The following is a 26,998-nucleotide window of genomic DNA, read 5'->3' on the forward strand; positions in this document are numbered from 1 at the left end:
TCACCATAGGAAACTGGCGCTCGAAATCTTAGGATCTGAGCCCAAAGCGACAATGGGTTTAAAAAGTATACAGTTTGTGGGTAGAGAGTCTTGTTTGCTCCCTGCCGAGTGTTAACTAGAGTGCCACAGATTTGACACACCGTTTGCCTGCTCCCCGAATTTGCATCTACTTTATAATGAAAGCAGCGCCACTCTCAGTCATTTTTGTGGCAGAAGTCTTATCCACAACTTTTCTTTGGCCAACTTCTCACAGCCACCCCTTAGCTGGCCAGAGCTGTACCGGCACCGGTTTAAGAGCTCTGTACTGTGAGTCCATTCTCCCTGGGCTGGTGATCTCAGTCGCGAGAGACCTGTGGACCGAGAGCTGTGCGTTCAGACCCACTGGGCCCTCGGTCCCACGGCTCTGTCCGTGGCTGGAGCCGTCTCACCCGGGTGCGCCCAGGTACTGGTTAATTACCGCCCGGTAGCAGGTGGCTGTGCAGCGGGCGCCCGGCCGGCGGCGCGCTAAAGAGCTTGACAGAAACTTATCTGACAGCACTAAAAGGGGGCGCGTCTGGCTCAGTACCCACCACCACCTCTTTTCCTACTTTCAGACCTCGACTCCAAGCTCCAGATTTCGGCATGCCTCCCTCTTTGGCTCTCCTTTTTACTGTCGGGTTAAGCAAAATACAATAAAGGAAGATTGCTTTCGTGTGGTGTCTTTTTCATTGCATGATCTCCCTAGCAACCTTTAAGTCACCACTCTTAAGACAAGACTAGTTTTTAAAGATTTCAAATTGCACCTTCCTTTATTGAAACTTGCCTCACTTGTTGGACTTTAAGTGAAATCTCTTCCCTCCCTCTGGAACCCTGTTCTAATCATCTACTCTCTTGAACCGACTTTGAGGACCAAAGTACTACGTTTAGAGCAGGCAAGATGGCCAAAAACAAATTTCTATTAAAATATCGATTGTACAAAAATCGTTTCAAATCAACTTAATCCAAACTTTACCAGAAAGGGCCAGGAAAGTGAAAAAGGGGGAGAATTCTGGTATCTTACAGTAAGAAGTTTCTTTCCTCTAAAATAGCCTCGACAAACCGATTACAAAATTGCTTTTGTATAGTAACATGGATTACAATGCCTTTCAGGATAAAATGATTCTTTATTTAGCATAGTATTACAATGACAAATTTCTGTGAATTCCTCAGCTTAGTGGCAATTCAGCTTCAAAACACTCTATTTTTCTATCCCATGAGACATACAAATATTTTATTAAATATTTCAAAGGTTAACAATTCAGTCTGTTTTCTCACACAGCGCTGCTTACACAAAATTTTTGCCCCTTTTTTAGTGTGCAAAGTCATTGCTGAGTTATCTCCAAAGGTAATTTTTTCTCATAGTTTGGTCACTCTTGTGGTCTCATGAGTCGTTTTGCCCAAATTCTAAGACAAGTCGGTGCTACAAGAGAAACTCGGCCACACCGGGAGCTATTTTAACTAGCCGAACGACCCTCCTATGAAAACTAGGGAAATGCATTGTGGCAGCTGAAGTGTGCAGGGTAACAAAGGGGACCTGTTGAATAATAGGAACTTGGAGACTCGCACATTCTAGACTGGGGATCCACCTCCCAGTTGTGAAACTACAACTGAAATATCTCCATAATGTTTGAATGTCTTTGGTTGGTGTATTTTTACGGAATTTATTCTATGAACTGGGTTTCCATCTTTGGATAAATGAATATTTCATTCTTACTTTCCAGAGGTTCAGGAACAAGAAAGAGAATCAGGTGTGGAGAAGGACGTGGAACTTTCCTCTGTTGGTGTGGGGAACTTGTGGAGATTTGGGTGGAATAGAGAGCAGTTATTGAACTCCTGGGTGTCTAGCATTTGTTCCTTCAATCTGGGTTTTTGGGAATCTCTTTCCTTCACTGGAGATTTCCCTTATGACCCGCGGACAGGGTGGCTAAGATCTCTATTTAATTAATCAGGAATTTCTTTTTTTTTTTTTAAGTGTATTCTTGACAGAGTTTCAGAATGATGTTTGTGGGTTATTCTAAGTTAATCAGAAACTCCCAGACCTGGGTGGATATTTCAGGACCACTTTGCCAGAAAAAAATGTGGCGAAAAGAAGTGCAAGAAAACTTGATTTTCTTGTTTTCAAAAGACAAATCAGTCAAAACACTGAGTGATACTGATTAGGTCCCCCTGAAAAGGAGGTTCTCCAGTGATGTTTGCTCACCACCTGCATGTGTTCGATAAAACTTTAAACCATTTTACAGCACACATGGCCATTCCCCCCGCAACACACACCTTATCCCAGCTTTTTCTTTAATTCCAACCCCACTCTTCTAGAGAGTTGTTTCTGTCCTATCCACTTTTTTCCTCCTTCAGAGTCTTTTAAAATAAGTTTCCTGTCTCTTGCCCATTTGTCAATGTCAAATATACACTGCCTATTTAGTTAAAGTGTGTATTTCATATGTTATAAAAGAACAGCCTTCTTTATTTGGTTTCTTGGAAATCAATAATCTCTTAAACACTTTCCAAGACCCCTTGGGGAAGGGAGAAATGTAAACAATAACTATCAAACTTCAACATGACAGTATTGGTTAAAATCTGCTGGGTGATCATGCAAGTTCGGGTAGGTAATAGGGAATGTCTTCCTATCCCGAGATAGGAAGGGACCCAAGGTATCTGATGCCAGGCTCCATCCTCTGCAACTTGCCCGGGGAGCTAGCCATCTTGGAGAATCGGGAGCTAATTCTAACCTAGCTTACAAGACATCTTAATAGCCAGACTGGTCTACAAATGACTGAGCTGGGAGATGGCTGTATGACCACAGGGAGGTTGCAAAATACATTTATCCCCATTAAAAGAAACATCATAATTTCAGTCTTTCCTGACATAATTAAAGGCTTGGGTAACACTCTCTTATTTTGTCTCATGCTGTGAAAAATATCACCTACGCCTCTGGTGAATAAAACTTTAAAGAAACTTTAAAATAAATCCAGCAGTTTAATTTCTGCTTTTTAAAGTTAGTCTGTATGTGAAGAAATAGAAAAAGCATTAGAGCAACTGAGTCACACATTAGCTATCTAGCAGTTTAACATTAGAGAAGAGAATACACCTAGTTTTCAACTTACCCAACTTTTAAAACTAGATGTGTTCCCCGAAAATAATACCTGATTGGATTAAATTTGCAGGAGATTATAAACTAAGCTCTCAAGAAGGTAATAAAATATATGAAATCTCTTGAGTAAATGGTTGGGAGAGATTTATAAGCGTTTGAGGATCTGGTGATCCATTGGAAGCAGAGCTTACTCAAATTTGAATTTTCATGATCAACTTTCAACCCTGAGAAAACGAGAGCCATTTGCCTAACTTAATCTGGAACATATGTTTGCACCAGTAGCAGGTTTTTTGGTTTGTGGCTGGGGCCGATCAAGTTGTAAATTTTCCGTTTTAGGTTTTCAGCGCCTGCTAGTTTCAGCCTAACACCTAAAGAGAGACCGCGGGGTTCTCCACCAAAGCAGCCAAGGTTTGACAAAAGGTTTCCAAACCACCCAGCTCTGAGTGTTATTGATTTTCCTAAAGATGGAACGTTTCTATACAAATTAGTTCTCTAAATCCTAAAAGCAAGTAGCAAGTTAAACTCTCTTTTGTTAAAATGTTTGTAAAATATCTACATAGAAGGTTTTTTTTTTTTTTTTTTTTTTCATTTTCTTCCTCACCTGCAACCTTTTCTTTAAGGGGCGCACAATGGTTTGAGAGCGATGGGTGCTGTGAAAGTGACATCTTCATTCGACAAAACAACATACAGGTCCTTTTGGCTCATCTTAATTTTTTCCATCAGAAACTTAGAGCTATTGATTTTGTCTCTTTGTGCCTCAACACAAAGAAGTATTTTTTTTTTTAAAGTGTTTTGAATATCTGAGAAGAATCACCTAGTGATTAAAATAAATATACATTAGGATCCACAAATAGCCCTTCACAAGCTTTATGGTAGCCTTTATTACTAATATTAAAACACATTTCTTTGTGGACATGAATTGTAGTTTTTTGGGCTTTAAACAAATTATAATACTTTAAAATCAATGAATGGCATGCCATAATGATAAATGAAAGTAATAAGTTCCCTAAGATTAGCTTAACTCATCTTGAAATGGAAATAGGTAATAGTAGTGGGAGCCGGAGGTGAGCTCTTGGTGGTAAACCTCAAGGATGGTAAATAACCATCTGGACCTGCTGATTTATCTTCTTCCTGAAAACCTCAATCAGATTACTGGAGGAAAAGTTACAGAAGTGCTTTTATGATATGCATCAGAACGGATAATTGAGCCATAAATGTACCCTAGGTTCAGGTGCAGAGTTTCACTCAATTTTATTTATTATACGGATTAAGGTGGGCAGCTCCCACCTGGGCGCTACCTTAATCAAAAAGTGAACAAGGGTGACAAAAACAAGGGCAGTAATAACATTACCAGCACTGTGTTAATCAAATGCCCACAACTAGTTGAGAACAACGGTGCTAACTAAAAAGCCGCTTTAATTCTGAAACGGAAGGTCCTGAGACACCGAGCGCCATCTAGCAAGCAAAGTTAGAATCAAAGTCAAGCGCAGAGCACAGAGCGACTAGGGAATTGGGAGGTAAAGATGCACTCGCTGCGACTTAACCACTGGCCCAGTCTCACCTGAGCCCAACGCTACCTGCAGGTTTCTGCTCCTCGCCCCACAAGCCAGCTCAGACAGAACTACTGAGGTGAGACAGACTCTTTCTGCCTCAGGCTAAGGCTAAAGGACAGCTCCTCACAGGGTTGCTTATTGTCTTTAATTAGAACAAGCGGCCTTTCCGTTCCCCCCATCCCCACCTCCAAAACCAGTGCAGCATCTAACTAATTCTGCACCTTCCTCTCCAGATGGGGACCAAGAGCAGTGCCTGAAAGGCTCACCTTGGGCTGACATGACTCCCAGGGGTTCAGCACACAGGAAAGCACATCGCTGGGAAATCCTAGCAGGATTTAAGAAGTCATTCTGAGTTTACAAGGCTGCCCAGACGTCTCCTGACACGCAATTCGAGCCATCTCTGAGTGGCATAAGACACAGATTTCCTTAACAAGCCACGACCGGTCATGGAAACTGAATGCAGCCTTCAAAATATAAATAACATAACTTTATTCTTCTCCAGGCAACCGGGTCTTTGATATTTCCTTTGGCTGAAGAAAAGTCAAAGGTAGCCAAGATGCTGCCAAATATCCCTGTTAGTTTGTAGCTTGAGGGAGAAAACAGCACTTTCCCCATCTTTTAGGTTTGAATGATGTTACCTAATTATATGAATATTCTGTGGAACTTGGCTAACAAAACACAGCTTCTGAGATTGTGATATGAAGAAAGTAAAGAACAGTTTGCTGGTTTCTGTATAGGCAAGAATCCCATATTTTTCTTTTAAACTAGTTGATCTGAATGCAAAAGACTAAGGGGTTCATCTTATATCTGCTTTCTAAAGTACTTCTGTTGATTCTTCCTGGAATTTCATTTTAAGATTGGTGGTGGGGGAATCCGTGTATGTACATGTTAGCCTTAAACTACTCCTAATCTCCTGCTATTGAATATTGTCTTTATAATAACTCATCGATTCACATTGTTCTTAGAATGCAGAGCCAGAGCTTGGGTTTTCTATTGTTCTGTCCCCTGCTCCAACCCCACACATACAAATTTTCCCAATTAAGTGTTTTGTGAAAATAAACCAACCAACCAAACAAACAAAAAAACTTAGAAAAATGAATATTAAAATATTCCAGTTGATTTTTAACTGCTACTCCAATCTCAGGTTTGCTTCTCAGTGAAAAAAGGCAAGACATAATAGATATGAAATAACAATTCTCTTTATTTTCTACTCTGCTATTTACTGTACAAAACAATCACGTTGAGAATCAAGGAAGTGTTAGATAAGAATATGCTCCACGTGCTCAGTAAAACATCTCCACAGGTTATAGTAGTTACAGGAGGAAAAATCCCACAAAGATCATAACCCACCCAACAAACCTAAGCCAGTAAGGAGCTTAAGCTACAATTTACAAAACATCTAAAACATTTCTATGAAACCTCCTCGTCTCCTTATGCCTGAAAACATATGTCAAGATCTGAAGATAGAAACTGTAGATACAGTTCACACTGCCTCTTCTTCCCCTCTTCCTCTCTGAAGTTCAGAGACATTCCCAGGCCAGTCTTGCCTTGGATCACAATAAAAATTTAACTTTTTTTGTTATTGGTGTCAGATTAAATAGCACATTTCTCCCGTCAAGGTTTTCTTAAACACGGAACCTTCTCCTAGACAGGGTACCCAGCTGTTTAATTTAACATTGATTTATTGCTTTTAAAAGTAAATTTACACACATGCCAGCAGCGCTCCGTTTTGTTTCCCCAGACTCTGAGATTTATTTTCTACTTAGCGCTTGTCTGACAGAACAATGTCCTTTAACTTTATTACACATCGATGAGGAAATCTGTCTTATTTTTGTTCAGATTTATTGCTGTGTTGCTTGTGGGGACTTTTGTGATCCAGAAAGGCTGAGGTCCGAAAATAAATAGAAAATTAAACAGAGCTGATCACAAAGTAATAGTCAAAACCTAGAATATGGCCCAGCATATTCCAACCTGCTGAGGGGTGAGGTGGGGTGGAGGATGAAGCTCCCTTCGTGAGCACAGTTACTCAGGAAGGGAAAAATTACTTTAATGGGCATATAGCATTTGAAATTTAAGTAGCCAAACCTGGGTTCTGTAAGGTCTCCAAGTTCTTGGTTCAAATGTATTTGAAGCTAGAGGGCAGGGAGGTGCATCTGCATGACCCCCAGCCCATGGCTGTCTTACCTCCATGCAGGACTCCCAATTATCACATGTTTGTGATGACTGAGCCCAAGGGAATTAAGATGGACTTTGAAGCAGCTTTTACGGTACACTTCATCTACATTTGGGTTTTCTTTAGTTCTCATGAAAAGGGCCACTTTCTTCTTTTCATTGATATACTGTCTTTGTGTCCTTCATTTCACACTCTTTTAAAAAGTTCTCTCATCAGATCAAGTGCAAAAAGGAGGGATGACATAATAACCATCGTAATCATGATAACAACAACAAACAACTGGTACTGTGGGTTTAAATCTTTTTTAAAAGAAGCTTTTCTCCTCTATAAGGCATGGCCCTCCAACACTACTTTTTTCTTAAACCTGAGGTTGAGAATGGAGATGATAAACGTGTTTCTAAGGTTAAGTTATAAATCCAGGCAGGCTTTAAAAATCGGCGCGTGTGTGATGAGTTTTACTCACCCAACCTGATTTCTCAGAGGCATCTGACACCTTAGAGGTGTTCAAAAAAGGACACATTCTTTTCTAGTAAGAAGTAAATCTGTGATAGGTTTTGTTATTGGGGTGAGGGGAAACTTTCTTTCCCTAACAAACATATCATCTTTGACTAAAGACCTCTGTCCGAGAGCTTGACTTATCCACTCTGGTCAGTGAGGCCACAAAAACATGTTAAAATGTTTTCAATAATTTTTACGAACTCAAGAAGATTTTTTAAAGTTTAATGCATCATTCTTTCTCCTGAAATACACCAAGACACGTTGGCACACGTACTTCCTACCTCAAAAAGAAAGAAAGAAAAAAGAAAGTAAAGAAAAGAAGAGAAAAAGGAGAGATCTCTGTCTTTAAAGGGAGGGGAGGGGAGTGACTTCGAAACCTTGAAAATTCTCCTGTGCGTACGCGGAGCTTCTCCCCACCCGCCCCTCCCCGTTTGCTCTTTGAAAAGGAGTCCTGTCACTCAGAAAGGAGCTACTTCTTCCACCTCCTTCCCATCCACCCCCAGGCCGGTCCCCCTCAGCCTCGCAGCCTGGCCCCTGCCCACCCCGCGGCCCTCCCCGCGCACACAGTTTCTTCCGAGTGCTTTTCAAGCAAGAGCTGGAGAGATGAGACGTGCGGCTTCTCCAACGCGGAGCCAGACAAGTACTTCTCATCCCGGCGGCGCGCGGCCCGGCGCAGCCAGCGCGAGGCCCGCCGCGCTTTTTATGTCGGGAAGCTACACGGCACCCCCGGGTCGGCCGCCCCTCCCAGCGGGGGTTCGCGACGCGGCGCCCGGGCCTGTCACGTGCCCGCGCCCCGCGCCCCACGGAGCCCTTTGTTCGGCCTCGGTGCCCACGCGCGGCTGCGGCGGCTGGGCGGTGCCGCGGGAGGGATGCTCCGGGATGACCGCCGGGCTGGCCCGGCTCGGCCTCAGCTCGCTGGGACGGGCCCGAAACACCTTGAGGGGACGCCCCAAACGCTGGGCAAATCGAGATTCCCGGCACTTTGGGGGAAACGGACCTGGGCCACCCCCCATGTTTCAAACCCAAGGCACAAACGGGGGTGAGGGGCCCAGGGAGGGCGCACTCCTCATAGGAGTGTAACCACTGCGCCGACTTCCCTCCTCCTTTCCATTCCGCCTCACCAGTTTCTCGTCTTTTTTTCTCTTCTCTTACCCTCTGCCACGCTCAGAGGCTCAGTGGGTGGGAGTGTGTGTGTGTAAATGTATTTGTGTGTGTGCGTGCAGTTAGGTGGAAATTTCATAAGAATATGCTCGACACTTATAAACTTGCCAGGGTGGGGGGAACATGCTCTCGAGTAAAGGCAGTGGAGGGAGAGTTTATGCGACTTATTTGGGAGGAAATAGGGGGTCAGATTTGGTCTAAGTGGAACATCTGCAAAACATTCAAGCAGCTTATTCAACAAAGAATCTAGCCATTTATTGTAGAAATAATAAAAAGCCACTAATGATTATGGTTCCCACCCCTTCCCCCAAAAGGCCAAATCCTAATGAAATAATTCAAAGGTAGGCCTCATTTCCTAATAGTGGAATTAAACAACAACAAAAAAGAGCCCAACTAAACTTTCCAGCTCTGCCTTCTTAAGGGCCTGGGAACCTTGCTGAGAAATTAGGTAAATAAAAGGCGAGTTGGAATTTCTGTTGAGCTCAGGCCGCAGTGCCCCGACTTGCACGTAGTTCTGCCTTGATACACAATTAAATTACAGTAAATTCCTCTTTAAATAATACAATTTGGAAGACTCTTAAGGATTCGAAGATGTCTGGGGTTAAGGAGCTTTTAAACCGTCAGTTTTTAAATGGCTTGTGCAATGAATACGCTACCTTTAAATCCTAAAGCCATTATAAATATGCTATACATCTGGGTGCCAGTTTATCTCTCCATATTTCTTTTTAAAATGAGGAAAGCATTCATAAAAAGCTACTTGGCACACTTTATTTTAGGAAAGCAGATGTTAATTTTTTTCACGTATCATTTTATGACCAACTACATGTGTAACGTTGGAAAGCATCCAGAACGCCTCTATTATTTGCTAAATGACTGTTAGTTGCGGCATATTATCCTCAGCCTAACCATGGTATAGGTTATATCAATAAAGTAAACATCTGTGATTTTTTAACCAGGGGATGGGGGTATAAAGAGTTACTATAAACGAGGAAGGGGAAAAAAAAAAAAAAAAGAGTTCGGGTAGGAAGCGCACACCTGCGTTGCAGCAAAGAGGATATTTATATTGTTCGATGCAAAACAAAGTCCCTCAGTCGGGCACTCGGGGATATTTACATGACGGGAGATAAAGTTGAAAGCCTTTCCCGGCGTGCCAAATGGGATTCTCCCTGTGGCCTTCTGCGTGGCAAGATAACAGGTACTGAGCGCTCCTGGCGGCGTCAGGCATCCGCCCGCCTCACCCCTTCCCCCGCCAGCCGGCCCCAGGCCCAGCCCGAGTTGAGCCGGGCGCTCGGGCTCTAGGAATTCCCAGGCACTGCGGAAATTTCAGCGGGGTTCCCAGCCTAGAAATCTGCTCAGGAAGCGTCCTCATTTGCCCTGCGTCGCTCGAGGACGCCGGCGCCCAGGCTAAGCCAGTGGCGTGATAATTAATGGAATACAATATTTATGGTCGGATGTATTGACTCTGAAGCGAGCGCGCCGTGTAGACAGTCCGTGGGGGTCTGACAAACAGGGGGTGAGTGAACAAACATAATGACCCGAGTACTTATGTCTATCCGGTTTACTCACTTAAACCCGAGGTATGTAACATCATGATAAATATTAATATCCACCTAGACAGCCCCGCCGTCCTCCTAAGCTCTCCCTTCCTGAGCGCTGCCCTTTACAAAAAGGCCAGAGACGAGGTTTTTAACATAAAATGCTGCAAATATGAAAAATAGGTCACCAATAAAATTGGTCTCAGCGTGGAGCGTAATTGCAACAAAGTGCCGCCGAGTGAAATCGAGGAGCAAGCTGGCTGAGGCCGCACAGTCGCGAACCATCTGGTGTGTATTAAAAGTGGTGCTGTAAATATTGCTGAGAGCTAATGCATTATCGGCTTCTATAAGTGCACAGGGCCTGTAAGCTTTCCATATGTTAGAATATGCAGATCGAGGGAGAGCAAAGAAAGGTGTCCTATCAATCACCGGCTTCTAAAGCATTGTTTTGCCCACAGTTTGTGGAATTTTGGCCCCAAAGTGTAGAATATTCCTTCCCATTCTCTCCTTCCCACCCCTGTCCCTTTCCCCTCTTCCCCCCGGTTGGCTTTCTCTCTTTTTCTCTAGCTCTTTCTCCCAGCTCCCTCCTTCCATCCCCTCCTCCTCTCTCCCTTCTCTCCAAGGGGATAGGACAGGCATTGCTGACGTCACTTCACATCAGTAAAAGAGAGTAACTGTTTCAGAGAGAGGGAGAAAAAATTCATCTGTTTTTCATCAGTGCTAAAGTTTTGCCTTTTTAATAGGAATGAGCTGCCCAGCCTGAGTAGTCCTTCTGTTTTGAAGCTTTTGGGGGGTGGTAGAAGAGATTGCGAGGTGTTCTTCATCTCATGAGCTGAATCATCCTGTAAGCGATTCTAATGCCAGAATCAGCTCAAATAGATGAAACTAATTAAAATAAGATGCAAAGATGATGTCTTCTAGAGAAGATTTCACATCCACACCTACTAGGCAACTTTTGCCAAGGGGGGTGGAGGGCTTCTGGCTCCCTGACACTTCTGCTTGGAGTCCTGGAACTTCTTCCCTTCCCTCTGGTTCCTCTCTTCATAATTCCACCCCCCACATACCCAAACCGCCACACACAGCACAGCTAATAATTTTCCTGCTGTCACATTACTTTTCTAGGGAAAACAGTTAAGAGTCCTCCTTTTCCTGATGATACCCTGCATTCAAGAATTTACTATAATTACCCCCTCATCTCCTCTGAGCATCCCCCCCTCCCATATTCCTCACTAAAAGGTTTTACTCAAATCCTGTGCAAAGAAATTTCCCTACATTGTCCCACAGATCATATTCTCTTTCCCAAAGTTGTCCTTCTCACTTTCATTCTTCTTATTCCGTGTCATCCTTCCCCTTCCCCATCCTCTCCACCACTCCCTCTTGTGCACACACAGTACAAACCTCCAGCACTTCCAGTGTGGATAAACCTGCTGGTCATGACAACACAAGTTCAATCAGCAAATAAATAAAACTCTTACTTTTTTTTTTTTGGCTGCCGGCTGCATTCCCCCTCTGGCCGTTGCCTCCTTTAATTATAGGAGCTACATTTCTTCCCTGGGAGACATTCGAGGGGATTTTTAGTTGGAAACTCGTTTCTGCTGAGTTATTTAGGAGCCAGGACCAGTGAGTGAGTGGCCCGTACTCAAGAGGCTTTGAGTTAAGTGCAGATTGAGACATATCGAGTTCCCTCTAAAAGGATCATTTCATGTGGGAGGTTGGACACAAAGTTTGCACTCGTGACTGGCATTCCAGTGAGAGACATGCATATTTTAAAATAACAAAGCAAGCTAGAAAGAAGGCTTAGGGGAGGGGGAAAAACTTGGAAAGAAGTTACTAAGTGACAAACATCTGTCAACATGGGATAATTTGTACACTCCAGTGTAAAACTATCTGCCTCGTTTGATGGCGATCAAGGCACAGGATCTAGGAGAGCAAAGTGGATACATATTTATCCCTGTGAGATATGGTGAAAAGACATTTTCCCCCAGATAGGTGTAAGGTGATTAAAACTGCATGAATGAATATTATTTTTAAATGTTTCTTAGAATAGTGGAGGTCTCTAAAACTGCTTATTTCTGATGGTTAATACAAAACTAGAGCCTTTAATTTTGAAAGTTGTAGTTTATTTAAACAACAGACTGATAAAGTAAGAAGCAGGGCATTTATTATGAAAAATAAAAAGGAATTTTATCGTAACAAAAAACAAAAGCAAGGCAAAGAAAAAAGAGAAACAAAAAGCTCAAACAACCCCTGGTTGCTATATTCTAGAAATCCTTAACTAAAAGTACCGGCTTTACATGTGTATGTGAGCCAAACATATAAACATCCACCTCTCTGCGTGTCAACAAGGAGAAAAGGCAAAATATTTTCAGAGGATTTTCTGTCTCATTTAAGCTTGGAGTTTCAACAAGCATATTACACTTTGAGAGAGAAAAGCAAAAAAAGTTTCTTTTTTTAGGAGGGAAGTTTTTAAAAGCAGAGTAAAAGATCAGGCGAGATCCTGGCACGTCCTTTTTTTTTTTTTTTTTTTTTTAATACCCAGAATCTCCAACAACCACATGGAAGTTCAGGCTTCAGCTTCCACCGAGAAATCTTTTTCTCCTCCAGATCTGAAGACAAAAGGAGAGGAGGCCTGGTGGTGAGCGGGATATCTCTGTTAGTTGTCAGTGCAGGTCCATGGGTTAGGAATGCTAATGAGCCTCTTGGCCAGCTGAAGACTCGGTTCTCTCCCGTACACCCTGACGTTCACACACACTCAGGCTCGTGCATGCCGACTGACAAGCACACAGACAGAGGCTTGCGCATGACCCTGCCTCTCTCCTTTTTCCTCTGAGCCCAGAGATCGATCGCTGACGCCACCGTTGGGCCAACGCTTTATTTATCTGGCTGCGCAATGATATTTTCAGCCTTAAGCGTTATATACAGCAAATGTCTTCCTAAATCAACACAATAGGATAGCTTGCGGAGACCAGCCTGGTCTCTCTTAAAGAAATCCCTTGTTCTCTCTCTTTTTTCCCTCCCCTCCCTTACAGACACCCTTTCTCCTTTCCATCTTTACAACTGGGGCTATTTTATACGTTGGACTGGGGGGGATTTGATCTCTTTCTATCAGCTTGGTTGGAGGAGGCCTTAGCAGACTAGGAGATGGATAGACACATTATCCACCCATCACTGTGACCTCCATCAGGGGTTCCCTTGTCAGCCCGATCCAACTGCCTAGACCTACTCTATTCACATGATCCGGATTTCTCAAAATTGGGGTGGAAGAGAAGGCGAGGGGTGGCCAGTCGAGTGTGCAACCTCGCACCGTGTTCATTGTTTTCTTTCCCCTCAGTTACATTCATAAACCTCTCTTCTGCATTGCACGTTATTTCTTTGTGCTTCAAAACTGAAACCACGTGCAGCCTTCTCCCCTCAGCGCACACAATAAATGCGCTGCCCCCTCCCCCAACCCATCACGCAACTATTTACATCTTGGTTACTCACTCTGCGCTCCGGCCCAGGAGGAGAGATTGGCCCCGCGGGACTAGGTGAGGCTTTGTGAAAGCATCTCTCAAATCGGTATCTCGGCCCCCTAACTCGGGGAGAGGCTCCTGAGCTCCCCTCCCGGCCTCCTCCCACCCCCTCCTCGCACAGGTGGTTGTGGCTTACTCTGGGAGAGATAGCACGGAGAACATCTAGGGAGAAAGGCAGCTCAGCTGTATCCGGCCGGGCCCGCCCGCTGCCCGCCCCACACCCTGGCCTGCCGGCCGCTGGGGGTCAGCGGTGGCGGCGAGCTCGTCTCCACGGGCCCCTGGTCCACGCGCCCTGGGCGCAGCGGAAACCGCGTAGGGAGCGGCCGCTCCCCTGGGAGCCTTCCAGACCCAGGTTCTCCCAGGCAAAGAAGTCCCACCATAAATAAATAAATAAATAAATAAATAAAGTCCAAAGGCGGGGGGAGGGAGAGCTGGAAAATGGATTCGCTGACAAGGAGAGATAATAAATGAGAGGCGCTTTCAGATAGATATCTCAGACGTGAAATTGCGCCCAGCTGGTTGTGTAAGCAAACAAATAGTTTCATGTTAGGAACTCTCAACTTGTGGCTTGATGAATAGAACACGACAGAGGTAAATGGGTCTTTAACTCATTTAGGAATACAACTCTTTGGCTTTCCAAGTAAAAGGCCCAGTGACGCCACGAATCCTGAGCAGGCCCTCTAACAAGAGTTTTATTAGTTCCCACTTGTGTTTCCCTGAATCCCCTCCCCACGCTCCTTCACGGTTTCCCATTGCAGAGACATTCAGGTGATTTGTTCTGAGGAATCGAGGAGCTTACGAGGTGATTCTGCCGCTGTAGGAGATACAAGGACTGCCTACGAGCGGAGGAGGAGAAGCAGGATTTTTTAAAAATAAACTTTTGCACACTCCAAGCAGACGGGCTCAGGTAGGCTTGGGTGCAGGGGCCTCCAGATCCCCAGCGCCTCTGAGCGCAAAGTTGGGCGGAGGGGCTTCCAGGAGCGGACGGAGACCCTTTGCGGCTGCCAGAGACCAGGCGCCTGAACCGACCGAGGTGCAGAGTTCCGGAAGCCCAAGGTGGTCCTGGTGGCCGGGAGGGAGGCCGATCCCCACCCCCGGGCTTCCGCCAGGCCTGGCCGCAGGTTGGGATGTGCATGTCGGGGCAAAGGTCATATTTTAAGTCCTTTGCGCCAGTCCTTGTCCCTCCGCGGCAGATGAGGCGCAGCTATAGTCCCTAGAAATTGCCGGAGGAGAGCAAGTCCCAAGACAGCCTTTTTTGGTGCTTTCAGCAAAGTTTGTGGCTAAAGTAGTTTAAACCGACTTCAAAGCCCCTAAAATTCTCAACGTTTGACTTTCATATGTCACAGGTAATTTCCAGAGGGAAGTCACCTTGTGTGGGACACTCTCCAACGGTTAACATGGGTTTCCTCTGACCCTGGGGGTGCCCTTCGGTTCTACCCCGCCCAGTTCACCCAGCCCCACTCTCCTGAGTCCTCCAGCGGACTTTCTGGGCTACACCTGCCTGCGGCCTCATACCTGGGTTCCAGGGCTCCCCCTGGCGCTTGGCTCTAAGGTGGCTCAGTGCTCAGGGGCCTCCGGGCAGCCACCCAGGCAGAGGAGACTCCCACCTGCTCCACGTGGCCTTCTGCCCAGCGGCTCCAAGGGTCTGAGGTGGCACGGGATCCTGAGGGGGCACCCCGGCCTCTAGTGGGCTGTTGCTCCACACTGCGAGGGGCCCCCGGGCCGCTCGGCCCTTAGCTCCCCCGCCATGGCCACTGGTAAGCCCGGCCAAGGAGATTTTAGATGGCCGGGAGCGGAGACGACGCTTCCTGTTTGTCGGAAGCTTCACCCGGTGGCTTAGATGCCTGTCTCAGTTCGTAAACCTTCCCTTAGCCCGAGCAGATTCATGGGGCCCAACTGCGCGCTCTGAGAATGGAAAGCCTCAGGTTGCGAACAGCCTGTCCTGCTCTGCAGGGGCGTCCACATGGCCCCTGGGAAGGCTCCTTCTCTCTGGCTGAGACGCACAGAGAGCTCTGAAGATGACTGTCTCTCTGTGTTTAATGCAGGCGGGGACTACCCCAGCCACCAAGGAGACAGCGGAGGAGAAACCCACTGCCCGCAAATCCCAGAAATGGCCTCTGAGCATCTCTTGCTCGTCCCCAGGGCCTCCTGGTTCCTAGACCAAACCTGTGAGGGAGTCTGTGAGGCCACAGGAAGGCCTGCTTTTTTTCCTAGGCTGTGCTGGTCACCCCCCACCCCCACCCCTCCAGCTTAGGCCCAGGCTTAGAAAGGTCACTGGGATTCCCCAGGCTGTAGGCAGTTGAGCAAGAGACAAGGTAGCACTGTCAACTCTGAGCCCTGGAACAAGTGCTTCCTACACCCTGGGCCTCGGCTTCCTGGCCAATCCCACTTTGGGTGCCTTACGCTTGGGCCTCCATATTGAAATTAATTGAAAAATACGTTTCTGACCTACGAAAATGTTTATCTGTTTTCATCAGAGGGATCACACTGTAATGAATATATTTACATCTCATTTCAAGAAAGGTAGGAAAGATCGGTGAGTGCTTGGAGGCAGCTCGGCTCCCTTCAGCAGCCCCCCGCAGCAGCCCAGCCCACCCTAATCCCCCCACTCCCGGGAAGGCTCCCTGAGACTTCCTGGGGGGCAGTCAGTGGTTAAATACGAGTTCTTCCCACGCTCCTCCTGCCTTGGGTGCTCAACCTGCAAAGCAGTCAGCCTAGACCCAAAATCATTGCCCCTGGGTGTGGTGCAAAGGACGAGGCCCAGGGCCGGGTGGGACCTGCTGGAAGGGAGGAGGGCCCCAGGGGCTCCACACCCCACATACCCTATCCGTCTAGCTGCCCTAGGGCTCGGGCCGGTCCCCAGGCGGACCTGCAGGGTCTTCTTCACAGAAAGCGGTGGCATTGCCGGGCTGCTCTGGCCCCAGAATATTAAAACCTTAGGTGGATTGGAGCTTGTTCATGCATTTTTAAAGGGGTGAGGCCACCTGGAGACTTCTAGACGGCAAATTGAGAGCAAAACTTTGCCACTGCCTTCAGAAAGTAAAGCTCTTGCCTCATCCGTGCCTGTTTGGGGCTGGGGGAGAAGGTGAGGGAAGAGGTGAAGAGGTGTTATTTTAAAAGACCTGGCTTTATTAATATGTTAAGAAAAAGCTCCCTTGGCAATATATGTTCTCACAGTGCCAACTTGGATCCTATAAAACATTCATGCTCCGAAAGCTGCTACAGAGAGCAGACCCACACACACACCAAAGGGGAGACGTCAGCAGGGGGTTGCTACCCTGAAAGGGCCACTAAGACTCACACACCGCTTCTGGAAAGAATCTGCTCCAGCCCAGCTGCTGGACTCCCAGGTTCCAGGTCCACACTCCTAAGTGCCACAGTGGGGCCCTTCCAGATGCCCCACAGAGCTAGAGGGCCCTCCCGGGAAACCCCTGTGACAGGGTCTGGAGTGAAGGGCAAACTGTAGCCAGATATAGCGGACCGCAGGAGGAGCAAAGCCAGGGCTCGCAGCTGAATCCCCAGCTTTCTTTCCCAGAGCTGGGAAGAGGCTGACCCTCCAGTCACAGATGAGACGCAGAGGTGTCAGAGTGGCCCTCTCCATGCTGAACCCCCCCACTGTCAGGGCTCCATCCTCTCCAGCCAGGCAAGTTCCCACCTGCAGATACTGAAACAGGCAGCGCAGAGACTCAACCCCGAGGGACCGGGCCTGCTCCAGCCTCCTGGCCAGCTGCGTGCTGGCTGCCCACCACCTACAAGGTCACAGTGGCTGCTGCCGGCACCGAAGTGCCCTGCCACCCCCCCCCCACTCTGTCCCACGCAGAGCCTGGCCTTCCACATTTACAAAACCAAAGCAGCTGCTTGCTTTTAGGAAATAAATCTAGCCAACTTGGTAATGGACCTTAAAAGTTTTCCCCCTCACCCCGCCATTCTAATAATAATCGGAGTGGAAATTAATTGGAGGGTTCTCTTGCACTGATGACATCTGTCAAGCAACCAGACACGTGGGTTTTGCTAAATTCTTTTATTTTTTGTTTAAATTTTCACTTCAATTTTAATTCTTGAAGAACAGCCTCGACAACATATATCGCACTCATTATAAGAAGCAAAGGGTTATATCAAAAATTATTAGTATAGAATCACAGGATATCTGGTTTGGAACCAGAAAAAAATACAAAACAGATATAGATACATAGACACAGGACAATTTTTTTAATAATTATTTGGAAAATGTTATTTTCCCCTAATTCTTGTTTCTTTTTTATGTGCATACGATGTTTAAATTTTACAAAAAAATGAAAATAAAGACTAATATTTTACAAAATGAATAACAATGTGTGTGTGTGTGTGTGTGTGCGTGTGTGTGTGTTTCTACATAGGATTCGGTCCACTTCCATGTGTGTTTTCTGTACAGAATATATCCACATCTGTCCACAATAAATCCTGGAAGGTCCGTTAGTCTCCTTCTGTTTTATTAAAATTTTCATGGTCCTCTCTTCCAAATTTTTTTCTTTTTCTCATCAGACACAAGGTCTTTTTCCTTTCCTTTCCAACGTGTCCACAGATCTGACACTAAAAAGAGTCTCTTTTTCTCCTGGTTTGCAGCTCGGGTTGCATTTCTGCACGGTGGGCTGCTCCTGTCGCCCTGGCCCTCCTCCCCGCTGCCCGGCCCACCGCACCCTGCATCGGCCGCCTGGTGTCCCCGCGGCATTGGAGTCCACGGCCCCCCGCCGGTCCTGTGAGTCTCTAGGGGGTGGGGGCAGGTGGGAAGCGCCCAAGGTCTAGGAGCACTGGATAGACATGTAAGGCCAGTTGAAGCTGCTCCCAGACAGTAACATATCGCGGATGAGAGTTTCGATGGGGGTTTTACCTACCAAACGGACGAAGAAGAGCTGCTCGATGACCGAGGAGGATACGGTGCGCAGCGAGGGCAGTCGTAGTAGCAGTTTGCCGAAGCGGCTGGGCTGGTTAGGGTACTGGCTCCTCACGTACTCCTCCAGCGCGCACTGCGACTTCTCCTGCAGGCTCTCGATGTGGGCGGCGTCCGACAGGCCACAGGCATCTGCCCAAGCAGCCACCGGAAGGAGAGACAAGGGGAGGGGGCACACGGTTAGGTCAGCGGACAGCAAAGTCACAAACAGCAAGCCGTTCATTTTATTTTTTTTTTCTTTTAAGGAGCCAAGGGGAAAAAATAGAAATAGAAGGAAGAAGAAAAGAAATCCTCCCTGCCATGCCTCCCTACTCCTTCTTCACTATTTCCTTCCCCCGGCCCCCAACACAAATACAAACAAATCAAACTCCCACCAGGCCTGGGGAGCTGGAGAGACAGGCACACACTTGAAGAGGCAGCAACCTCTCCAGTCCCTTTGTTTCTCCTCTTTCACCTTTGGATTAAATAATGTACGATGCTGGAGCCATGTTTGCTGTACACAGCAACCTGTCCTCCACCTTCAGGGGAGCATCTTTTCCGCTGTGCTCATTAAAGGGAGGATTTCTGCCCCTTCTGCCCCTGGTTTTGGGGTGTTCAGGAGCCCTGACTAAATATGCAGCCTGGAAGGCAGTTCTAAAATGCTTCTTGGAGTCCCCCTCTCAAACCTAAATGACCCCAAGCAGAAACCTCAAGGAGAACCTAGATTATATAGTGAATAGACACATGCGAGGGGGTAAGAAATCATAGGCTGGCAGGGCCTGGCATCAGATCAAGCTCCTGCTTTGGCAATAGAGGATTTGCGATCCACTCTCTATGCAAGCAAGAGCTCTGCAGCAAATCCTCAGCCAGGGTGAACACTTCTATCTGTGCCTTAGATCACGTAATTGAAAATTGGTCACATCTCTGTAAGCTGTATGATAATCAGAAGGAATATGGCTCAGTTACTCCAGGCTGCAGAAAAGGAGACAACTTCAGCGATCAGACACAAAGCTGGACTGGAGGCAGCTGCTTCAGAACTGGGAGGTGGGGAGTTGAGGGGGGATTTGGGGAGATAGGCTTGCTGTGGCAGGACCTGTACCCAAGGAAACATCTCATAACCTGTGTGTTTAATCTCACATCAACCAAGGGCTCTTCTTGGTCTACTAAAACTATTTCAAGACAGCAGTTTATACTGTATCAACTAACTAGAGGCAAGCAAATGGAGGGGAAGGTGGAATCAGAGGAATGAAGTGAAGGCTTCCTCTCTTGGTTCAAACACCCATGTTGTTTCCTGTATTAATAATAAATATTTTAAAAACAGGAAGATCACAGAGGAGCCCTTAGCCAGTCAGGAGGTCGACTAGAGATCAAAGGCAGAGTTTGCTAATATATAGATCTGGAAAGAAATTCATGCATGGCAATGCCCCCAAAAGGACACTGTATAATTGTGAATGGATAAGTGTGACCCTGAGAAGACACAGCAAATGATTCAAAGCGAAACCTGGGTCTGCTGAGTTTCTGAGCTTTATGTCTCCATTTCAAGAACTGGGATTTGTAAAGCATTCTAACACCTTCATCTACAAGGCTATGGCCTTGAGCAAAAATACAAATAAAACTAGTGATAATTCAGGAACTTCTGAGGCAGGTCTCCTTTGACCCCAGATCCAGATTGGGTTCCTCTCAGATGTCTAATTACTCTAGCCAGCCATTTGGGTGCAGTCACACTAGCCTGACCTGGGAAGTCAGTGAGATTTTATGGCTAGCAGGATGAGGGCAGGAACAGTTTGGGGCTTCCATGCTTAGAGAGGGGACCCTGAGGGTCTGCCCTTGGCTTTGCTTCCTAACCTAGTCCTGCTGAATGACCACCACGCAGACTCTTATTTACATATATCTTGTTTGACATGCATTCTCTGCCCCTTATGCCACAGGATCCCTCTCAGCCTCAGAGAATGCAGTATGAAAGGGACCCACTGATACCCCAGCAGGTTTTTTTTTTTTTTTTTTTTTTTTTTTAAAAAAGACCATATGGAGTCTCCTCAGGTTTGTAAAATATTTATCTGATATTTACACTTAGGGCCCCCAGGGTGCAAGGTCACTACCCTTCCCCCAGCTAGGCTACTCCAAGGGAGAGAAGCCCAGGAAAGGCATGCCTGGGCCCTGTGTTGGCTGCATCGAGTTCTTTCCTCCTCTGAAGGCAGAATGCCTGTAGCTGGGCCCCGCTGCAAAGTGCCATCCGGCCAGCCCTGTAGCCTCCCTCGGGCAGGAGCCCTAATTTGGGCTTGGTTTCCCACTCTAGATATTCATTCCTACTTTGGATATTTCTGCAACAGAATTCCCCCAACTGTGGACTGACAGACAGTATGAGCTCTCAGATCAATCGTCTGGTTGTGGTAGCGAAACTAGGTGAGCAGGGGGTGTGATGCAGTACATATTTACACTCCATGAGTTATACCCAGATAAGAAAAGGAGGCAGAATGTGCAAAACCCATGTCTCGCTTTTTATATGGTAGTGTCAATGTGGGAAACCTCAATATTTCTTCTACAGTATCTGGAAAAGAAATTATGTAAATAAATAACCATTACGGCTCAGGCCCTCCCAGCTTAGCCTTTGTAGTGCAGAGAATGTATTTCATGTTGTGCCTTCAGAAGAGTTTAGTGTTCAGGAAATATAGATGTAATCAGCTGCCATAACTAGAAATCAAAGTTATTATTGTACTGAAAATGGATTTCTTGTATTTATGTTAACTAGAAGGCTCCTTTCGGGGAAAGTCTCATTTATCTGAGAGAATATTTAGGTGTATGGATTAATGAATTTTTTTAAAAAAGTAAGTTCAGGTCATGACCTAGTCCTTGGATACTGTCCAGAATATTAAGGATTAAACATACCATCCGGAGGCCAAATGTGAAAACCACCACAGGGAACCCCCGTGCCAGCTTCAAATACTTATCCGGAGTAAACCTCGTTGGACAATATGTCTAAAACTGTCTTTTCCATCATTCAAAGTTTGCTTAAAAGTTGGATGACTTTGAGAAGGCTTCCCATGAATTCCCTTCTGGCTAGCAATCAAAACAAGTTTAGTCAAAAGTGGAAATGTGTTGTATGGATGAGGGGGGTGAATTACTACTGACAGCTCTATTTCCACTTTCAGATATTCTTCTTGCAATTTTTCCAACAAAATAATGTTATTGTTCACTTCTCGGCCTCCCTTACACCTTGAAGACTTGGTTTAAGAAATATCTTTGTGAAAACTTTTTTTTAAAGGAACACTTTTCACAGGGACATTTTAGGGTGGAAAGTTGAAAGGAAAGCATGAATAATTCCACAGTCTTCCTTACAGCCTGCACAGTCCTTGCCTCTCTCTGGGAAAGGGCAGGAGATCAGAAAAGTCAAGGGGGTTCAAAGAACCTTAGGTGGGGGGGACAAGGAAAAGGGAGGGAGACTTTTCTTGAGAAGACCTCTGTCCAGCTCCAAGTCACATTTCTGCTTCAAGACACCTTACTGGATGAGATTTTAAAACCCCAGCTTCCCCGACACTGGCTTGCTTCCTGATTAATTTGGCTAAAGAGCTGGGTAGTGGAGAGCCAGACAGGCCCCAGGCCTGCCAGAGCTAAAGCAGCCGGGTCGCTGCTTCCCAGGCTCTTTGTCACTTTTGAAAAACACGTTTCCATCAAGAAGACTTATTAAGATAAAATGCATTCAAACACCGAGGAGGCCATTCAATAAATCTTCCATTTGTTTTAAGGTTCGCACTTTATCCTCTTGCAAAGAATAACTCCCTCTCCCACTAGCAGACCTGCATTTGCACTGAAAGTAAAAGGGGGGCAGTCCAAGTCCACAGCTCAGGCCACCCTGCATACAAATGAGATGCTCTTGTCTAAACAAATTATCTGCTGTTCAGATCGATATTAATACTACATTTGCTACATTACAATATTGTGCAAATTTAAGAGTCATTTTAATACAATGTAAATATGATTCTTCACGCATGAAAGCCAGGAAATATTGATAGATTATACCACTGCTTACTGTTCAACGAGGCCTTGGGAAAGGGGTTTTGCCATCTCTGCTCAAGAGTGGTTTTAATTTGGCCTTTGGAGGTCCTGCCTCTAGGATAGATTTATTAGGATGGTTTATTTGTTCTCTGAATGGAGGAATTAAAAACAATAGCGCCAATAATGGTGGTAAACCGGCAGCTAACCCTACTCACAGTGGGCAAGGCCCGAGACCCAGTTTAGCAGCTCTGTTCCCCACCAGCGTCCTTTCTGGCTTTGTTTTTATTTCCCCCCATTACCTGCTGTCCTGGGTGTTTATATGTTTCCCTCTTGCAGGTTACAATAATAAAAGGGGGGCAGTGTTCTCAGAGGCTCGGACCAGAGCCTTCAAAGGCAACATTAATGCATTTTCCTGGAAGTTAATTTGAACCATCTATCATAAGAGAAATTGTTAACATGCATGTTACCACTGCCTACATTTAATTTGATATTTTTAAGGCACTCTGTTAAATTTCCAATGTTCGTGCGTTTTGCGTGGCTATGAGATTTATCTCCGGGACGGGAATCCTCCCATACTTGCGGGTTCTACAGTATTGCTTTTGTTTTTCATCTTTCTTGATTAGATCGAATACGTTTTTTTACGACCCTCAATAACCTCAGCAACTGCAAACATGAATGGTTTCCGATAAGGGAAAATCAGGATGCAATAAAGCGGGATTATTTATGATTTATTTGCCCGTACTCCTCTCTTTCTCCCTCTCTGTGTCTCACTGTGTCGGAAAAGTCAGCCAGGGAGCGTGCCACACAGAGGAGAAAGCCACATTCCCACGTTCTCTTCCTTCCCTCTCCTCCCTCAGAAACGCTGAGCTCCGGCACACACGCACACGCACATCGCACACACATGCACACCGCACACACGCGCAGCCAGACGGATCCACGGCACCGCCTCCCCGCCCCACCCCCCGCCAGCCACGCGCCCGCCGCCGCCGCCGCAGCCGCGGCCCCGCGCGGGACTCCAGGCCGCCAGGCCGGGCCAGCTAGCCGCCCGCGCCCGCGCCGCCTCAGCTCCCAAACCGCGGCGCTCCGAAGATGGCAGCGGCGCCGCTGGCCGCTTCCCCACGCGGGGGCCACAGGTCCCGGCCAGGCCGGAGGTCCGGCGAGGGCCCGGCCGCGGCGGGTGCAGCGGCGCAGCGCAGGAGGCCGGGCCCGAGCGGAGCGGGGCCTGCGGGCGCTCCCGGCGCGGCCTGCCCTCCCAGCGGCCGCAGCCTCACCTGACGTGAACAGCACGATGGCTTTGAGGCAGCTGTACTCGGCCGAGTCGACGTGCAACGCCTTGAGCTTCTCCACCTGCTCCTGGAAGATGCGGATGTGGTCCATGAAGGCCACGACGCGGTCGGCGGACATGGGCGAGGCGTGCAGGCCGGCGGCGGCCAGCAGCGGCGCCACGTGCAGCGGCATGGAGCACTGGGCTGCGTTGAGCACGAACAGCTCGCTCCAGGTCAGGCGTAGCAGGGACACCTGGTCGGTGATCTGCAGATCCGGGAAGAAGGGGATGTTGCGGGCCCACTCGACGGCGCTGAAGAGCAGGCGCGCGGCCAGCTCGCAGATGTTCTCGATGCCCATGATGTTGTTGGGCTGCATGCATTGGCTGCCGTAGCGCGACGTGGGGTAGGGCTCCGCGCGCAGCAGCAGCGAGATGTAGCCGGACAGGTAGCAGTGGCCGTTGAGGGGGTCCCCGTTGGTGAGTGCGTACTGGCCTGGATTGGGTTGAGTTGGAGGCATTCTTCCTCGCTGAACCGCTGACGAAAAGAAAGAGAGAAAAGAGGCAATGTGCATCCAGGGGGCTTGCGAACATCCCGTGCCGCAGCGCACCCGACACAATGCGGAGGTTCTTCCCGCAGCCACAAGCGCCCCGGAGCATCTCCTTTGGCGCTCGCTCTCACAGCCCATACCCGGAGGCAATCTGGGGTGAAGCCCTCCAGCTCCGCGGCTCGGTATGCCCAGCCGTCTCCTGCGCCCCTGGCCACCCCAGCCCTGCCAGAACTAGGCCTGAGTTACGGGCCCCCAGCCCGGTATGGCCAAGAAAATGCCACCCAGCCCCTCGACCACCAACAAGTCACACACAGATTAATGAAATCCCACTCACCCCTCCAGAAGGAACCAAATCAGGGTAAAACAAAAACAAAAACAGGCGAAACCAGAGAAAGGTTGTGGTTCTAGGCAAATGCCTAGCTGCCTCTTCATTTGCAAGCAAGCTGGTTTTGCTCAAAATGTTTCCATATTCTCTAAAAATGCTACGGAATTATCCTTAAAATAGATACAAGTTACATACCCTACTAACCACTTAACAACTTTTGAAGAGAAAACAAGTATCCTGCACCCCTCCCCTATCCCCTCCTCCCCATCGCCCCACACAAGGTTCTCACTGTTAAAAGCAACAAAAAATTGAAAAAAAATCAAGAAAAAAGTTGAACTTACAGTAGCCAAACATTATTGAAAAAAGTGGAAAATATAATTAATGTCTGTCCTGCGCGGTGCCACTGCAACCTGCAGCCAGCTTTTGCCCAGTGAATGCACGAGCTTGCAACTGCAAAAACACTGGATTCATTAACCATCTGAATGCAAAACGTAAGCATGCTTTGAGTTCTTAAAGCTGACCAAAGTTTTTTTTTTTTTTTTTTAATGTGTATGTTTTACTTCAACAGTGCCAGCGTTTTAAATTGCCATGTAAACAAAGACAACTTTAGGAAAAGTTAGGGCTACTGAACTCTCCCCCCCAGCAAATTAATATAGATATGTCCATGTACACGTAGCTATCTTACTTCAGGTTATACACTATTTTCTTAAGTTTGCATTGATTCTAATTTTAATGCAAGCCCCAGTGCAATTTAAGCTCTTGAAACATAATGGCTAGAATACTTTTTTCTAATTACAGTTTTGAACTTGGCAGTTATTTTTCAATTAAATGAGAGTACAATTCAAAGTTTTTTGTTTTGTTTTGTTTTTTGTTTCTCAGATGCCTATAAAATCTCCCTGGAGCTAGAAATGAAGTCATATTTGCCTGCTCCTTGAGATCTGAAGGAATTCAATTTCTTTTCTTGTGGCATATAAAATATAATTTTAAAGTCAGTTACAAGAAGGAGTAATCTACATTCTACAAAATTGACTGGATCACTAATTTGACTATAAGACATCTTTAATGATTGTCAGGAGATAAACTTTAATTGTAAATGGCTAGATATATTTATAAGAAAAGTGCTGCATCTCTTGCCACATGAACATGAAGCATATTAAATACAACATCAAAAGTTGTGTTAAAAGAAACCAAAGCCATACAACACAGGGATTAAATGATGTGGAAGCTCATGCCAGCTGCAGTCTATGCATTATAGCCAAATCAGAAGGATCGGTAAATGCCGCTGTAAATTGTAATTTGTATGCAGTATTTAAGCAGAGGGTGGAGTTTGGTGAAGAAATAAAACGAGTATCATGCTTTAAAAAAAAATGACACAACTATGAAAGCACGGTTCAGTCACAAACTTTCCTTTGAAAGTAGAGGGGTGAAAACAAGGCTACAGCTCTGGAGGAGGCGGCCCCAGCTCGGTGAAGAGGAGAGGGAACCAGTGAACAGGCCAGAAGCCCCCCTTCCCCCCTAATTAGACCTACAAGTGCAATAAATCTCACTCCTCTTTTTCCAAGCTAAGCTTCCAAAAGGATGATGCAGTAATGAATCTATGGTTCAGAGTACTCCAGTCTCCAGCCCTCCCCCATTTTAAATAAAGGGCATGAAGAGGTGGAGGGGAAAGTGGAATGCAAAAACACAGAAACAGAGTTTTCCGGGGGAAATAAGCACCCCTCCCCAAGTTCATGCCAGCCCAGCCCCAAGCATCCTCACGCACACGCGGGAAAGAGACACGCACCGAGCACATCCAAGACAGAGGGAGGGAATTTAAGCCACAGCTCACGATCCCAGGGACAAAATCCTGAGCAGGCAGAGGGTGGGGTGGAGGAGCCGGGGAGAGGAGCGCAGGCCGGGAGGGGGAGGCAGCGGCAGCGAGCTGGGGTGGGTGGGGGCGGCTGGAGACGCCGGGGGAGGAAGGTAGCGGGGACAGGGGAAGCTGGGACGGGCCGGGACCGCAGGAACCCCAGCCCCATACAGCAGCCACCCCCTCGAGAGAGAAAGAAAGAGGGCCGGGGAGGCGGGCGAAGCTCAGGGAGAGAAGCACAGAATAAATATTCACCTTCCCGCCTCATGCCCACTTTGAGGCACTTCTTGAGGCGGCAGTATTGGCACTGGTTGCGGTGGTGCTGGTCGATGGGACAGTTCCTGTTGGCACGGCATGTGTAAGTTAAGTTCCTGCGGACGCTCCTCTTGAAGAAACTTTTGCAGCCCTCGCAGGTGAACTGGCCGTAGTGCTTGCCGCTCGACTTGTCCCCGCACACCACGCACTCGATGTGCTGCTGGCTCTGGCCCGAGCCGGGCGGTCCCTGGCCCTTGTCCCCTGCCGTGCCGGGGGTGGCGGGCGCTCCGGGCTGGCCCGGGGTCTGCGGCGTGTGCGGC

The 26,998-nt window shown here is 47.1% G+C and overlaps 1 protein-coding gene across 2 annotated transcripts in view; it reads right to left on the bottom strand.

Moving 5' to 3' along the window:
* Positions 1–17,544: 17,544 nt before the first annotated feature.
* The window catches only part of NR2F1 (nuclear receptor subfamily 2 group F member 1), a 9,898-nt gene continuing 444 nt past the window's right edge, over positions 17,545–26,998 (bottom strand). Inside the window, exons 1-4 of one of the 2 annotated variants that reach the window (XM_032628518.1) lie at positions 26,679–26,998; positions 24,195–24,236; positions 23,709–23,967; positions 17,545–18,597 (exon numbers count right to left, since the gene is read on the bottom strand). The exon at positions 26,679–26,998 is cut by the window's right edge and continues 444 nt beyond it. In XM_032628518.1, coding sequence (XP_032484409.1) covers positions 18,504–18,597; positions 23,709–23,967; positions 24,195–24,236; positions 26,679–26,998 — 715 coding nt within the window. In that variant the 3' untranslated portion in view covers positions 17,545–18,503. Of the gene's footprint in view, positions 18,598–23,708; positions 24,237–26,678 lie in introns of both variants that reach the window. The other variant, XM_032628517.1, reaches the window with a different exon arrangement.

The sequence above is a fragment of the Phocoena sinus genome, chromosome 3 (genome assembly GCF_008692025.1).
Source record: "Phocoena sinus isolate mPhoSin1 chromosome 3, mPhoSin1.pri, whole genome shotgun sequence".
In the NCBI taxonomy this organism is placed as follows: domain Eukaryota; kingdom Metazoa; phylum Chordata; class Mammalia; order Artiodactyla; family Phocoenidae; genus Phocoena; species Phocoena sinus.